The following is a 17,951-nucleotide window of genomic DNA, read 5'->3' as shown; positions in this document are numbered from 1 at the left end:
CTAGGATACAATGATATTTAGTTAAATCCATTCTTCCTTCCACTTATAGTAACATAGTAGATGACGGCAGAAAAAGACCTGCACGGTCCATCCAGTCTGCCCAACAAGACAACATATGTGTAAACCTTACCTTGATTTGTACCTTGATTTGTACCTGCCTTATTCAGGGCACAGACCGTACAAGTCTGCGCAGCAGTACTTCCCGCCTCCCAACCATCAGTCCCACCTCCCATCACCGGCTTTGGCACAGACCGTATAAGTCTGCTCTCCACTATCCTCGCCTCCCAACCACCAACCCCTCTTCCCCCCACCTGCTCCGCCACCCAATTTCGGCTAAGCTTCTGAGGATCCATTCAATATTCTTACGTCCCTGCCTGCCTCACAATTCCAAAGCGTAATAGATCCACTCAAATGCTTAACAGTTGACAAAGTTTTTCTCAAATGAATGCTCCACCCTTTTTTCTCCAAATGTATATTGTGTAGTTGTGAAGGAACAGTTCAATTCTTTTTCATCAGTTTGGTGCATTTTGTTCTATAAAAGTAAAATCAAACTCAAACATATCATCACCTTGGAAAGCAGACTGCGGAGTACCACAAGGATCACTGCTATCACCGATCCTCTTCAATCTAATGATGACCCCACTAGCCAAGTCCTTATCCATCCAAGGCCTTAACCCTTTCATCTATGCAGACGATGTCACAATATCCATTCCTTACAAATCTAAACTGACAGAAATCACCAACGAAATCAAGATCAGCTTGAACATCATGGACTCTTGGGCAAATGCATTTCAACTAAAACTAAAGTAGAGGAGTGTGGTAGCCGTGTTAGTCCACTCTTAAGGTTATCAATAGAAATCAAACAAAATAAAACATGGAAAAGAAAACAAGATGATACCTTTTTTATTGGACATAACTTAATACATTTCTTGATTAGCTTTCGAAGGTTGCCCTTCTTCCTCAGATCGGAAATAAGCAAATGTGCTAGCTGACAGTGTATATAAGTGAAAACATTCAAGCATTACTATGACAGTCTGACAGAGTGGGAGGAGGGGGGTGGGTAGGAAGTATGCATGGGGACATCAAAGCATATCATTGATATTCTAGCAGAATGGGTGTAGATAGGTGAGGGGTGGGGTGATCAACAGAGACATACAGCTTTATGGTTTATAATGGGCTAGGAACCCCAGATCCTTGTTAAGTCCTTTCTGTTGGGTGTTAAAATATTCAATCATTCTGACTTCAAAGGTCTTACGTTCTTGTATGGTTTTAAAGTTACCTTTGAGGATTCTCACTGTGAATCTTTTAGCAGCTGTAACATCCTAAAGGATAAAAGATGTTTCGGCTGATCGCCACCCTGAGATTCTGTCCCACTATATTTTGCAAAATAGTGATTAAGGGATCCTTTCAATTAGGCGCACTAATGGATTTAGTGCACACTATTAATTAGTGTGCGCTAAATGCCATGTAGCCTGTAGGAACATAATGGGCTGCAATACATTAACCCTCGGATTCTATATAAGGCGACTAAAGGTGTGTGCAGTGGTGTTCCTAGGGGGGGCGGTGGGTGCGGTCCACCCCGGGTGCACGCCGCTGGGGGGCGTGCCACATGCCTGTCGGCGCCGCTCGTTCCGTGCTTTCTCTGCCCCGGAACAGGTTACTTCCTGTTCTGGGGCAGAGGGAGCATGGAACAAGCGAAGCCGGCAGGCGGGCGTCACCCCCCCCCCCCAGCAGGTAAAAATGCGCCGGGGGGGGGGGGGGCGGTGCACCCGGGGGGGGGGGGCACTTCGGCGATCCGCCCCGGGTGTCAGCCGCCCTAGGAACGCCACTGGATGTGTGAGTAAATTGCCCATGTGGCGCATGTTTAACAAGTCAATCAGCACTGATAGTTGTCCACTAACAAGCAATTATCTGCACTAATTGGCATTAATTAGAATTTATGTGCTCAACTCCTAAATGTATTCTGTAAACTGGTGCACTACATTCAAATGCACAGATGTCAAAAGGGGGGCTTGGCAATGGGAGGGGCATAGGCATGTTATGGGCATTCCTAGAAATTACATGCACTGTTATAAAATGCATGATCTGTGCCTAAGTTAGGCACAAGCATTTAAACCAGGTTTTAGTTGACATAAATTTGTCATGGGGACAAGTGCTACGCATATTCTATAAACCATGCTTAACTTTAGGCGAGGTTTATAGATTAGCACCAAGTGCATATTTTTTCGGTGCCAGTTTTTTACGGCGCCATATATTGAATCTGTTCCTTAGTGCACACTAAGCATTAGCGCATGCTAAATCCATTAGTGCATCTTAGTAAAAGGACCTCTAAGTGATAAAGCTGTTTGTTATTTGCCCTTTGTTCTGTACATTGGACCCTCTCTGTGTTGGCTTGTTATTTGCCCTTAACACATGATTTTTTAGTGCAAAACAAGTACTGAGTTGATGAGATGCAAATGCATGCAAAACAGTTCATTATTATGTAAAATGAATAACGCAGCTCATGCTTGATATAGCAAATGCTCCCTTAATTGGCAGCTTGACCCCTATTGGTAGTACAAACAGACTACTACTGGGTTTTCTGGCCACCATTTTGAACCCAGGCACCAAAGGTGCAGAAGAAACCAGAGATAATTTCTGCACCCCCTATTAGCCACCAGGTAAACCCTCAGTACCAGGTGATCAGGTGCAGTGTTAGGTTTTAGATTGTGAATCAGAAGTAGAAGGGAGGTGGGTTATTTAATTCCAGAGCTGGCCCCTTAAGAATTGACAGGTCCGATTTGGTGCCTGCTATCTTTGCAATGCTGTAGCCAGGAATAAGTAATGTTCTCAGCTGCAACCATGCAAAGTTAAAGTCATTGCACGACTTAGTAACCTGAGTTACAAGTCACATAAGAAGAACCATATCAGTGGTCTTACTGGAATCCAAGTACACCATATCTAAGACTCACACAGATGGTGTACAATACAATTGGTGAGTTCACAGACCTTTTTGCCCACTTCCCAGAGCGCTATCACGGTGCATACATTCTCCAATACTCAGGCATCTATGAGAGGTTTAAAAGTGGACAGATGGCCAGCAGTTGGCTCTTGAGTGAGGACTACAGCGACCCTCAGACTCCACTCCACCTCACCCCCACCTCTGCTCACTCACTACATGACCATTATGTGGCAGACCTACATCGAGCATAATTTTGTTTTTTAACAGGCAGATCTTATAGAGTCAAAATGCAAATGGTTTCTGATGCATAGAAAGTAGCCTGTGGTTTTCTCAAGAGTCTCCTTTATCTCCAATATTATTTAATGTCTTTCTGAGTTCTTTTGGGAATGCTTTTGCCCAGAAAGTGAATCTGTGACCAAAATTGGCGCTAAAATCATTTTGACTCTGTCTCAATAAACCATGTTTATTTATGTGTTCTGTAATTTTATTCTTTATAATAGTTTCCACTATTTACCCTACATTGATGTCAGGCTTACCGGTCTGTAATTTCCCAGATCACCCTTGAAACCCTTTTTAAAAATTAGCATCACATTGGCCACTCTCCAGTCTTCAGGTACTACAGATAACTTTAACGACAGGTTACAGATTACTATTAAGATCAGTAATTTCATGTTTGAGTTCTTTCAATACCCTTGGATGCATGCAATCCAGTCCAGGTGATTTACTACTCTTTAATTTGTCGATTTGGCTCTGTACGTCTTCCAGATTCACAGAGATTTCTTTCAGTTCCTCCACATCATCCCACTTAAAAACCATTTCTGGTATAGGTAGATCTCTTACATCTTCTTCTGTAAAGACCAAAGTGAAGAATTCATTCAGTTTCTCTGCTATGGCCTTGTCCTCCCTGAGTGCCCCTTTTGCTCCTTCATGATCTAACGGTCCCACGGATTCCCTCTGGCATATTTCCAGATATTTTATGCACCTTGTATTTCTCTAGCATAAGGATATAAGGAAAATGTTACTCAAACACTGGCACATTTACAGTGGTGGAAATAAGTATTTGATCCCTTGCTGATTTTGTAAGTTTGCCCACTGACAAAGACATGAGCAGCCCATAATTGAAGGGTAGGTTATTGGTAACAGTGAGAGATAGCACATCACAAATTAAATCCGGAAAATCACATTGTGGAAAGTATATGAATTTATTTGCATTCTGCAGAGGGAAATAAGTATTTGATCCCCCACCAACCAGTAAGAGATCTGGCCCCTACAGACCAGGTAGATGCTCCAAATCAACTCGTTACCTGCATGACAGACAGCTGTCGGCAATGGTCACCTGTATGAAAGACACCTGTCCACAGACTCAGTGAATCAGTCAGACTCTAACCTCTACAAAATGGCCAAGAGCAAGGAACTGTCTAAGGATGTCAGGGACAAGATCATACACCTGCACAAGGCTGGAATGGGCTACAAAACCATCAGTAAGACGCTGGGCGAGAAGGAGACAACTGTTGGTGCCATAGTAAGAAATGGAAGAAGTACAAAATGACTGTCAATCGACAAAGATCTGGGGCTCCACGCAAAATCTCACCTCGTGGGGTATCCTTGATCATGAGGAAGGTTAGAAATCAGCCTACAACTACAAGGGGGGAACTTGTCAATGATCTCAAGGCAGCTGGGACCACTGTCACCACGAAAACCATTGGTAACACATTACAACATAACAGATTGCAATCCTGCAGTGCCCGCAAGGTCCCCCTGCTCCGGAAGGCACATGTGACGGCCCGTCTGAAGTTTGCCAGTGAACACCTGGATGATGCCGAGAGTGATTGGGAGAAGGTGCTGTGGTCAGATGAGACAAAAATTGAGCTCTTTGGCATGAACTCAACTCGCCGTGTTTGGAGGAAGAGAAATGCTGCCTATGACCCAAAGAACACCGTCCCCACTGTCAAGCATGGAGGTGGAAATGTTATGTTTTGGGGGTGTTTCTCTGCTAAGGGCACAGGACTACTTCACCGCATCAATGGGAGAATGGATGGGGCCATGTACCGTACAATTCTGAGTGACAACCTCCTTCCCTCCGCCAGGGCCTTAAAAATGGGTCGTGGCTGGGTCTTCCAGCACGACAATGACCCAAAACATACAGCCAAGGCAACAAAGGAGTGGCTCAGGAAGAAGCACATTAGGGTCATGGAGTGGCCTAGCCAGTCACCAGACCTTAATCCCATTGAAAACTTATGGAGGGAGCTGAAGATGCGAGTTGCCAAGCGACAGCCCAGAACTCTTAATGATTTAGAGATGATCTGCAAAGAGGAGTGGACCAAAATTCCTCCTGACATGTGTGCAAACCTCATCATCAACTACAGAAGACGTCTGACCGCTGTGCTTGCCAACAAGGGTTTTGCCACCAAGTATTAGGTCTTGTTTGCCAGAGGGATTAAATACTTATTTCCCTCTGCAGAATGCAAATAAATTCATATACTTTCCACAATGTGATTTTCCGGATTTAATTTGTGATGTGCTATCTCTCACTGTTACCAATAACCTACCCTTCAATTATGGGCTGCTCATGTCTTTGTCAGTGGGCAAACTTACAAAATCAGCAAGGGATCAAATACTTATTTCCACCACTGTATAAGGACATGGATGTTTCCAGAATAAAATCCTTACTGTTGTTTACACCAGAAACAAAAACATTTTAAAATTCTTTGTTTAATGTTTAAATCAATACTTGGTTTGAGTTCTGGGGGCTTGAGTGACCTGTTGGTATTTCCATTTGTGGTTAGAAACTTGGGGCCCTGTTTACTAAGCCAAGCTAGAGGCACATTAACATTTTTGACACACGCTAACCATTAGCGCGTGCTGACTGTTCCTATGGGTGCCTACACAAAGCACGCTAATTTTGTGCACACGCTAAAAATGCTAGCACACCTTAGTAAACAGGGCCTTTGATTTTCTGAGAACTTTGAATTTAAGTTTTCCTTCTGCAAAAAATATTTGTTTTACGTTTCTTTTTGAAGCTTCTTTTCCTTTTTGGGGGGCTAGAGTATGGAATTCACTTCCTCTGAAATTGAGGGTTGCATCTCCTTATCTTTCTTTTAGGAAATTGTTAGACATACCCTATTTGAGCGATGATTTTGTTTTGTTTCATTTTATGGGTTCTGATTTTTAAAGTCTTTTTATTTATTATTTGTTGTGTAATTAGTTTTGGTAATGTGTGATTTTGAACTGTAAATTCCTCCTTATTATTAGAGTTTTCTTTTATTTATTGTAAACTGCTTTAAATCCTTTTTGGAACGATAGCAGTATATAAAACTCTGATAGTACAGTATAGTATCAAAGATATTGTGGCTCCCTCTGCACTGAATCTGGTCCTGTCTACAATCAATGCAAGGAAGGGCACTATAAATGTGGCAAATGTTCAGTTTGTCCAAATTCTTTTAACACTGATATTTTCATTCATCTTGTTACAGGCAAGACATATCAAATTGATCATTTGTCAGACTGCAACTCATGCAATGTTATTTACATTATCATCTGTTCATGCAAATTGATCAATGTCAGCAAAACGTCTAGGAAGCTTCGTATTAGAATGCTGGAACATAACAGCAAATTGAAAAGACAAATAGTTACTGCACCCTTAGTGAGTCATTGTCTTGCTTTCAATCATAATTTTATAGAAAAGATTTCTGGCATTTAAGATGCTGTTTCCTGGAGAGGCGGTGATTTAGATAACAAATTGCTACAGGAAGAACATGCCATTTTCAAACTAAGGGCCCTGTTTACTAAGGTGCACTAGTATTTTTAGCATGCGCTAAATGCTAGAATCTTTTGTTATGTGACTATTATTCAAATAGTACTTAGCTGTAGTGTGTGCAAGGGCAAAATATACTAGTCCAAGCCCGACTTCTTAAGGAGCTGGACGGCATAACCCTTCTTCGCACCTTCACAAACCCTCAGCTTACAACAGTGCTGTTGTAAGCTGAGGGTTTGTGAAGGTGCGAAGAAGGGTTATGCCGTCCAGCTCCTTAAGAAGCCGGGCTTGGACTAGTATATTTTGCCCTTGCACACACTACAGCTAAGTACTATTTGAATAATAGTCACATAACAAAAGAAAGTGTTTAAGTAGAGGTTTTTATGACTGATGAGGATTCTCGCTAGCGTGTATGAAAAGTTTAACACGCAGAGCAGAGCGGTCAGCTAGTTGAATATTGAATTATATGGTAACAGCTGAAACCGAGATTCTGAAGTCTTTTCCTCTATTAGCATTAACAGTTGCCATTTCGGAGATTTATACTTGCTATCAATTATACACACAGTAAATTCAGTTTTCCTTCTATCAACTACATACTAACATACATTACTAGTGAATATACCTCATGGCTGATAATAGGAGTCACAGTATGCAATGCACAGTATGTAATTTATTTATACTGTGCACTGTAGATTAGTTAAGAGACCCCTGAAAGTCTTAACTGACTTAGCTCAGCAGAACAAAATAGAGTCTGTAATTAGGAGTCCTTCTCAACTCAATCCCAGCTGCAGTTCAGCTTAGTCTTCAGTTTCCACGGATGTTGTCTCACTAAATATCTCTCCCCAATCCTTCTGGCATTGCCTTTTACTTTATAACCTCTTGCGTGAAGTTGGAGCTTCCACCAATCCATCTCTCAGTGCCATACCTTGACAGCCCCAGTGGTCTAATCCTTCCCCCCCCCCCCAAATCCCTGGATAGTAGAAATCTCACTTTTCTTCCTGTCCTGAAGGTTCTATGCTCCCACAACCTTATACCCCAGTCTTGATACCAGATCCTTCCCCTCATCCAAGGGCCTATAGAAATGTATATTATTACAACTGGTAAAACAGACCAAGCTTTCAGAATAAGATGGACTAATATTTGCTAAACCATATACCAGATCTACTGAGAGTGATTAATATTCTCTTGCTTTTCAAGGCTCAAAGATATGGAATAGTTTGCCAATGTCAATTCGTTTAATATCATCTTATAGTCTTTTTCGAAAGGCTTTAAAAAACATATTTGTTCTCTGTGTAATTTTTGTTTTTAAGAGACTAAATTATATATTCTATCTGATTGGGGTATGTTCATCTTTTTGTGATTTGCTTTGAACTGCAAGTTAAAAGCTGAATAGAAATTACAGAAAAGGACAGTGAAGCTTACCAGAGTATTATTTTGTTCTCTTTGCTTAATATACTTTTTTTTTTACCAGATTACTATAACTTGCGTAAAGAAATTCAAGTAAACTGCAAGATCAACACAACTCGTTGGATTTAACAATTATGCATTTTATTAAAAAAACAAAACCCCCAAACAATTCGAAGTACCAATATTTGTGGCCCTTATAAAGCACAAACAAAAATCACATGCCAGCTGGTTTACAAAATATTTTAGTTTGTTTTTTTGGTGGTGGTGGGGGAATTATTACTATTCAGTAGGCATAATTGTATCCCAAATACTTCACTAGGTATTTTTTTACATTCAGAATCATTGTGTTTTACTAGAAATGGTGGTACATAACCATTGTAAGAAACTGACCATTTTGAAGCTATAAAATGTCAGCTAAGATACCTATACCATGAACTGTACAATTCCATTAAGATATTGACTATTAAGTCACATGGCAGAAGACTCCACCTGTAAATTCTGCTACGATGTATTCACTGTCTCTAAAACAATAGAATTAAATTTATATCTCATCTTTTTCACACCAGGGATTCCCAAACTATGGCTTGTGGACTTGCCCCTGGCTTGTTTGGTGCTTTAGATGTCATACAGGCCCTGTTGCTGAATCCCTCTGGCCCGCTGCAGTGGCAACAATTCTTTCTTACACACCTGTGATCTGGAATATCCTGCCTCCCACCTCAATCAGAGAGGGTGGGAAGCAGAACACAGAAAGGTTCAGAGTTGTGTGAGGTGGGATTTCATTAAAACCTGGCATGTGATGGCTGCAGTGGGAGAGTTAGGGAAAGGGCTCTGATGTTGGTAGGAAGAAGAAGAGCAAAACAGCAGTAGTGGTAGAAGGGAGAAAAGCAAGGAAGCAGAGGCAGCATGAAAGTGAGATGCTAGACCACGGGGAGGACAGCGACAACAACAATATTGTGGGAAGAGGGGAACAGCAAAATGCTGGACAACATGGAGGGAGGAAGGAGAATAATAATGTGGTAATGTTACCCTCTATGCCAAGGTCCCCCCAAAATATGGTGCTGTCTGAGCAGCACTTTGAGCGTTCTCAAGCTTAACTGAACTAATCTGAGTGTTGGCTCCTAGCCACAACCCATCATTTTTGTGAGACTACAAATTTTGCTTACACAGATACTGACTCTTGAAACAGGCATATTATTGCCGAAACACAGACCGTGCCGAGTTCATTTTATCTGGTCTCCTAATAAATAATTTTTACAACCATCTGGACTTTAGCCTGGTTTGGTGGCCCTACATCCCTTCCCTAGTTTTTTGGACATTCTAAAGCTTCAACCACATGTGCTGCATCGAGCCCAAAAAGTTTGGGACCCTGGCTTTATGGAAAATTCTAAAGAGGTGTATTCTGAAAAAAAAAAAAAAAAAAATAGAAATCAGAGAAATGCAAATACAATTACATAATGATAAGTCTTACTTATTCAGTGATTTACATATTGCTAGCAAGGAAAAATAAGTAATAACCTGAACTAGATAGTATTTTAACCTGTTGGAGGAGGAGGAGGAGGAGGAAAAGAAAGAGGAGATGCTGAAGGTTGCTGTAATAATGTGAATGAATCACCTTGTAAATATGGAGGTTGTATATTATGTGCTGGCCAACCCATATTAAGATGTGGAGGTAGATAATCCTGTATCTCATAATAACTTGGTTTGTATTCTGAAGGAGAAGCAGAATAATATTGCACCATAGGAGTTATCTTCCTCTGAGTTTGAGGAAACCCTTGGGATTTCTGAGGTAAAGCGGCACTCGGGGGATATGACGGTGAAGGCAACAGTGGTGGCTTTGAACGCCATTGAGGTCTAACAGGAACCACAGGATCTTGAAATGCATTTTTTAATGGATGAAAAAATCTCTTATTTGGGAAATTGGGATTAGATGCTGTGCTTGGATTGTTTCTTGATTGAGCTGAAGACTGCTGATCCCCTCCAGAATTTCCTATGTAAAATAAAATCATAAAATATTATATTAAGAAATATGTCTGGAATAATCACATTTCAAAAATACTTAAGAGTTCACAGTAAGTAATTTCTTTATCACTTAAGGAAAAATGTAGGAGTGTATGCATACTGTAATAGCTACAGCTAGAGGCAAAGAAAGGCAGTTAAATTAACACATGTTTGAAAATGAAAAGCAGTAATGTTGACTTCAAGATTCAACTCATGCTGTTTTCTGTCTGTGCCACTCACAAACAGTAGAGCAGGGGTTCCCAAACCTGTCCTGGGGGAGCCCCTCACCAGTCAAGTTTTCAGGACATCCACAATGAATATTCATGAAAGAGATTTGCATGCATCTTCTCCACTGCAAGCAAATCTCTCTCATGAATATTCATTGCAGATATCCTGAAAACCTGATTGGTTATCACTGTCATACAGTCTCCATACCTAGTTTAGCAGCACCAATATTACAGCAGTGAAAGCTGGACTACGTTTGAGGTAAGGTTCTTTATTGTAAGGTGGAAAATGTATTATGGATAAGAGCAACAGAAAGGAGAAGCTGAAACAGAGGACAGTTTTTGACATCTGGGCATAAATAATTAAGAGGTCTGGACTATCAGGATGGTATTTTTGAATAGCATCCAAGACTGATGTAAATTTTTGACCTTTGCTGTTGCTCCTCTAAGTGTATAGGTGTGTATGTGTATCTATATATCTATATACAGTGCACTCCATTTAAGTGCACGTCGGATAAGTGCATGCTCTGTTTAACTGCATGCCATACTTCAGTCCCGTTTTTGGCATCATCAATTTCTATGGGGACAAACTTCGGTTTAGCGCACAACTGATAAGTGCAAGATTCGCTTATATGCATGGTTTAAGACCGCTCCTCTGTAGGAACGACTCCGCATAAGCGCGTGGACGGAATATGGAAGCCGATTGGTGCTTGACAACCAACGACATTTCAAATTTACCGTCACTTTAACTGCCACAGGCAGAATAAGCAAAAAAATGTTGTTAGAGTGTACATTGGGGTCATCATTGTCGCGGCAGCAGAACTGTAAGACTTTAACACTGACTGAACGAATAGAAGTTCTTAAAAAATTAGAAAACAAAGTCAAGCATCTATTGCTAAAGAATATGGTGTCAATCCCAGTCAAATTTCACTTGTCTTGAAGCAGAAAGACCAGCTTCTGGAAGACTGGCAAAACAATACAAATCCACAACGGAAACGAAAACGGGCGGGAAAAGCTGAGGAGGTAGAAGATGCTCTTCTTCGGTGGTTTTCTCGAGTCAGGAGCAGACAGTTTCCTGTCAGTGGTCCACTGCTTATGGAGAAAGCTAACCAGCTAGCTGAAAGTCTTGGACTAACTGAATTCAAAGCCACTGCTGGATGGTTGGAAAGATGGAAGGAGAGGAACAACATAAAATTCAAGAAAAAGCATGGTGAGAAACAAGATGCTGATGACTTTGGTGCTGAAAATTGAGTTGTTTCAGTTCTTCCTACCATCTTGAATGAGTTTGTACCTCGTGACATTTTCAATGCTGTTGAAAACGGTCTCTACTGGCGAGCGATTCCTGATGGAACACTTGCATTCAAACATGCCGAAACTACTGGAGGTAAAACATCGAAGGACCGACTGATGATCCTCCTTTGCTGCAATATGGATGGGAGTGAGAAGTTGGAACCCCTAGTCATTGGAAAGAGCAAACAGCCCTTTTGCTTCAAGAAAGTTAAGCGAGGCTAACACAAATTCATGGATGACTGGGGAAATCTGGAAGGAGTGGCTAGAGAAGTTACACACTAGAATGCGGGCACAAAAGCGTCAGATTTTGTTGCTTTGTGATAATTGTGCTGCACACAGGGATGATGCCAGGCTGTCTAACATCAAGGTGGTCTTCCTGCCACCAAACACTACCTCTCTGATCCAACCTATGGATCAGGGCATAATAGCCAATTTCAAACAACATTATTGGGCTCTTGTGCTACGTCGTCTGATGAGCATTATGGATGACCAGACTGGCAAGGATAAACGTGCTGTTGAACTGGCTCGTAATCTATCACTGTTGGATTCCCTACATATGCAGAAAGAAGCCTGGAATCATGTTACACAGGCAACCATTGTGAACTGCTACAAGTAGGCAAGCTTTGTTAAGGATGTGGAGGGGGATGCAGCTGTTGCAAACGTGTCAGATGAACAGGTTATTGACATCCCAGCCGGTGTTACTGAAGAGGAGTTTTAGCTACGTGATTACGATCTACAAATAACTGGCGACAGCACTGACGTGGAGATATGCGCCTACACGCATGCAACAACGGCTGATGATGAAACAGAGGATGAAATGAGCGGCGAGGCACATGCTGACAAAATTCAACAACCTCCACCTGCCACTTTTGCAAGAGTGCTGGAGAGTCTCAACACCGTGCAGGCCTATCTGGAGGTTACTGGATGTCAGTGCTATGAAAGTTTTTACCGTCTGGAAGATGTAGTCTATTGAACTCACAGACCCATTAGTGTACAGAGGACTATAACTGATTACTTCAAGTAAGCCTAATGTCAGTTAACGGAGACTGTATACTGTACGTAGATATGTTTATCAGATGTCAAGCTTCTTTGGGTCACAACGGTTAAGTGCACGCTCCGGTTAACTGCATGCATTTCTTTGGTCCTAGTCCCTTGCACTTAAGCGGATTGCACTGTATTTATTAGGATTTATTTACCACCTTTTTGAAGAAATTCACTCAAGGCGGTGTACAGTAAGAATAGATCAAACAAGAGCAATAGGCAATTACAGCAGTAAAAATATTTAAAAAAATACAAAGTATGGCATGGTATACTACTTAAAATGTCAACACAATACTTAATAGAGCATTATAATTGATAGTGAAGGGTAAAGCAAAGAAGTAACATATAAGTAGGTAAGAAAGTAGGAACAGTTAGAAAGTAAGGTGATTGATTTAAAGAAAGTTGATCATGAGGTCAGAGAGATGGCTAAATGTTATCTCAGCTAGAGTAGGAGTGGATAAACATGTCCTGCCGTAGTATGTGCAGCCTGAGTCAGTCCTTGTGTGTGCGTGCTAATGTATTGGATTTCCTGTGTGTACTTACTTCAGAGCTTATATCAAATCTGTTATGTTATGATCACTGTTATCAAGTGGCCCCAGGATCAGATCATGTGCTCCACTAAAGACGGTCTGGAATTGCTCCTCCTCTTGTTAGTTCCTGAAGCAGCTGCTCCATAAAGCAGTCCTTGATTTCATTAAGGAATTTAACCTCCCTAGCATGCCCTAATGTTACATTTACTGTTATTATTGGAGTAACTGAAATCAGACATTATTATATTGTTACCCAGTTTGTTAGCCTCCCCAATTTCTGATTACATTTCTACATCTGTCTGTTCATGCTCGCCAGGTGGACAGCAGTACACTCCTATCACTATTCTTTTCCCCTTTACATGTATGGAATTTCTGTCCATAGGGATTCCAAGATGTGTTTTGTGTGCTGCAGAATTTCAATCTATTCGATGCAAAGCCTTCCTTAACATATAATGCTACCCCTCCACATATTCGATCTACCGTATCACTGCAATATAATTTGTACCCTGGTATGAGTGTATCCCATTGGTTATTTTCCTTCCACCAGGTCACTGGTTTAACGGCTCATTAACTAGTTTGTGTGTGGAACTGGGATCCATGCCGAAATTTGGGAAACCTTTATAGTAACCAGAGGAAAAAGCTTAGTGCTCTTCAACTTAAAACAGGCAACAGAGGGACAGATGTTTTTAAAATCGTGAGTGGTGCAAAACAAGCTAATATGGAATAGTTATTTACCCTGTGAACACACTATGATACTAACTGGCGCAGTTTTAAAACTAACAGGACAATGTATGCACACAGGCAAAAATGGGGTTCAACATAAGTCTGAAATGTTGATGACTAGCACTAGTAGTATATCAGTCAAAGCAATATTAATTTGTAACATTTATTGCTGGAAAATGCAGAAACAGAAAATGACAGCAGATAAAGATCATAAGGCCTATACAGTCTGCCCATTCATACCATTTACTACCTTTTCCTTTCCCTTAGAGATGCTTTGTACATGTTCAAGTTAATAGTAAAGCAAAGCTTAAGGAAAATTCAATTAACTATTATAAGCCAAATAAACATTGGAATCACCATATCTAATTTCTGAGAAAACGCAGGGATCTCCCCACTGTTATCTGTAAGGTATTTCCAAATGATTCTGGGACCCACACAGAAGACTTATCAGTGGTTAATGTAGGCATAACATTGTTTTACCACAAGATAGCAAAGCAGAAAGGGTTTCAGCACAGGTGTTAAATTGCTTGGAAACACTTACCGCAGAACAAATTAAAATAAATATTAATATGGTCGTTAGCTATCCTGTGGCCATGGCTACAATTCATGAGTTTTTTTTTCCATTTAACCTGATTTAGAGTTCATGATTTGTAATTTCCAAGATGACTGGACTTCTTCCTCAAATTTAATTGGGTTGATACTTATATATTGTCCTCCTGGACCATGGACCTCAATCTGGTCCAATTTATTTGAAGCCATCAGTTATTTCTCATGTCAATTTTCTAGATTTTTAGTTGTAGGTGATTTGAACCTTCATTTGCAAGATCGTACTGACTCTAAAGTATCTGACTTTCTATCTTTGTTAACAGTCTGCAACTTGAAGATGTCTTCTGCCATTCATACTCATGAGAAAGGTCAAGAATTGGACATAGCTGCTTCATGCCCTTTCAATTTTGTGCTCTTGGCAGACTGGTCCCTTTGTTCCTTGGTCTGATCATTTTTGACTCATTTTTCTATGAATATTGTTAAGTCTCATCCCATATCTACAGATGGTGTTCCAACAAAACAAGGGGAAAAACTGATCAGTCAATTTCTGGATACAAGTACTTAATTCCTTAAAGCCCAATCCAAGAAGAACCGGAGTTTAATAATTTAAATTTGGATAATATTTAGATACTATTGCTTCATTAAAAACTAAAGTTTTGAAAATGTGTACCAGCTCCTCTTGGCTTAATGATCAGCTTAAACAATTAAAATACAATTGCCATGAGCTTGAGAGAAGATGGAGGAAGTATTGCTATCCTAGTGACAATCTGCTGTGGAAAAACGCCTTAAGTCTATACAAATTTCATCTTGCTGAAGCAAGAAAATCATAATATGCTAAAGCAATTGGCACTATTACTCAAAATACTAAGGATTTATTTCAGTTAGTCCAATAATTAACTAGGCCTTCAGATCCTGTTGAACCAGATGGCCAACATTTTCCTTTTTTTTTTTTTTTTATGTTTCAATTTGTTTATTAATTTTTTCATTTAAACAAGAATACACTTGCTTTGAAATACAGCCATAACACATTATTTAAGAAACCATAACAATATTCAAAATTAAATCTTCAAAGAAAATAATAATATGTTTCCCCAAACATAAAACTCTTTCTTTTAATCATGATTCTTTAAGCTTTCTTAGACCCCATTATTAAGGGGGGCGATCAGAGTTAGGGAAGAATTATTACAAATCTTTAATCAAAGAAATTAAGGCGGCATATATTCTCCCATAATATTTCTAACTATTACAGTTGTTTAGAATCAAGAAATGATTTTTGACTATCTGGTGAATAAAAGGTGTATTTAACCTGGCCCAACCTAACAAGGCATTTACATGGATAGGCAAGAAAAAACGTCCCTCCTATCTCAAGCGTTCTTTTTTTAAATGCCAAGAAGGCTTTCCTTCTCTGTTGGGTCGATTTTGTAACATCAGGAAAAATCTGCACCTTTACTCCTCCAAAACAGGTTTGTAGATTCCTAAAGTACATTTTCATGATATTATTCAAATCCTGTTCAAAAATTAAGGAAACAATCAAAGTTGACCTTTGCGTAGTCTCATCTACAGTTTGTTCCAAAATAGCTGATATATCATCAAGATCTAAAGTGTGTGGTACTTCTTGTTTTTTTCCCAATTCTCCCTTAGAAGCTGAAATATAATATAATTTGTTAACCGGGGGTATTGCATCCAGAGGTATTTTCAAAACTTCACTGAGGTATTTTTTGAACAAGTCATGTGGGTTAATCCCAGGGAGTTGGGGAAAATTCAATAATCGCAAATTAAGTCTCCTATTAAATTTTCAATTTGTTCCACTTTTCTTCGCATCTCAAGATTATCTTTTATCACTCCACTTTTAAATTCTTGAATGGAGTCTACTTTCTGCTGAAGAGCAGTTACTTTTTCTGCTATTTCCCCTTTAATCAGGTCTATCTTTGAATTCAAATCTTGAAATTTTTTATCAAAAGTGCTGACTTCTCCTGAGGTCTGTTGTAACGTCACATCCATTTTATTCAACATTGTCCATATCATATCTAGATTTACCTCCTTCGTTCGTCCTAGGGCTCCTGCCTTTATTCCCAGCGTCTGCTCTAGCGTCTCCCGACCCTCACTGGGAGCTCTGCTCACAACACTTCCGGTAGGGCTACGCTCCTCATCGGGCTTCGCTACTGACGCTGGGCACGGAGGTTTCATAGTTGTCGGTGGAGAGAGAGATATTTCCTCTCCCAGCAGGGTCCCTGCTTCCCCAGAGATCCCCGCTATGGGATCCATACCTCCAAATGATTGGGAGACTGGCGCGAAGAAGCGTTCGAGGCCTGTTTGGATCGTCGAGGGAGTCGAGGTAGGTGGGGGAACTATCCGCGTCACCCCCTTTCTTTTAGAATGCGGCATTTTTTCACAGAAAGATTTGTATTCCAAACCAGGATTCAGAGCGTCTCTTCACACAACTTGTTACGCCGCCATCTTGGATCGCCCCCTCGATGGCCAACATTTTCCAACGTAAGATTGGTAAAGTCCATTTGGAATTCTGTTCTGTTTTCATGGATGAAAGGCCGGGGGTAGGACTGCAGAAAACAAATGCTAATGGGAATGGATGTTCGGTAGAACAGGACCAATTCTCAGAAGACTGTGTTTATGAGGAGCTAGCTAAACTAAAAATAGACAAAGGAATGGGAATCCTGATGGGATAAATTTGAGGGTGCTTGGGAAAGTTTTGGTGGCTCCGTTACCTGACCTCTTCAATGCTTCCTAGAGTCTGGAGTGGTCCCAGAGGACTGGAGAAGGGCGGATGTGGTCCCTCTGTAGAAAAGTGAAAGTAAGGAGGAGGTTGGGAATTACAGACCTGTTAGTCTGACCTTGGCAGTGAGTAAACTAATGGAAACACTTCTAAAGTGGAGGATTGTGAAGTTTCTAGACTCAAATGGACTGCAGGACCAGAGACTAAATGGTTTCACTAGAGGCAGATGTTGTCAGACAAATCTGATCGATTTCTTTAATTTCTTTGACTAGGTGACCAAACAATTGGATATGGGAGGGGCGCTAGATGTTGTTTGCAAGGGAGAGAAATAATGTACAAGATTTTTTGAGTTTTCAGGTTTTTTACAGTGAGATGTGACCATCGAGTGAGCAACAGTAACTGTTGTTTTTTGCTTGCCCTAGTTCCTATGTTGTTGAGACCTCTGGGCGGTTTGGTTCCCTGACGAAGATACTCGAAACAGGACCGTAGGAATCAGCGCATTACTCAGAGGACAACGGGGCAAGATAAGTGCAATCGATGTGTTTTTGAAGTTATTTTTGTGCTATTGTGGCATTATTTGAAAAAAGAAAAAAAGAGAAAAGTATTCCCATACAATTCACTATTTACAAAATTGAGAAAATATACTGAGGGTTTTTTTTAGTCTGTGATGACTTTTTCTACGTGCAATTAAACAAACATTGATGTTGGAATATTGCCGTAGTAGTTGAGACTTTTCCCTCGTTCACACATAACCACTGCTAGCTGG

The 17,951-nt window shown here is 40.5% G+C and overlaps 1 protein-coding gene across 1 annotated transcript in view; it reads right to left on the bottom strand.

Moving 5' to 3' along the window:
• Positions 1-8,434: 8,434 nt before the first annotated feature.
• Positions 8,435-17,951, bottom strand: part of LOC115461623 (H/ACA ribonucleoprotein complex non-core subunit NAF1-like) — an 80,086-nt gene continuing 70,569 nt past the window's right edge. The window contains exon 9 of the mRNA XM_030191588.1: positions 8,435-10,089. Within this exon, the coding sequence (XP_030047448.1) occupies positions 9,635-10,089 (455 nt within the window). The 3' untranslated portion in view covers positions 8,435-9,634. The remainder of the gene's footprint in view (positions 10,090-17,951) is intronic.

This window comes from Microcaecilia unicolor, chromosome 2 (genome assembly GCF_901765095.1).
Source record: "Microcaecilia unicolor chromosome 2, aMicUni1.1, whole genome shotgun sequence".
Classification (NCBI taxonomy): domain Eukaryota; kingdom Metazoa; phylum Chordata; class Amphibia; order Gymnophiona; family Siphonopidae; genus Microcaecilia; species Microcaecilia unicolor.
The sequence above is the reverse complement of the archived record's forward strand: the minus strand, read 5'-3'. Positions and strand labels throughout refer to the sequence as shown.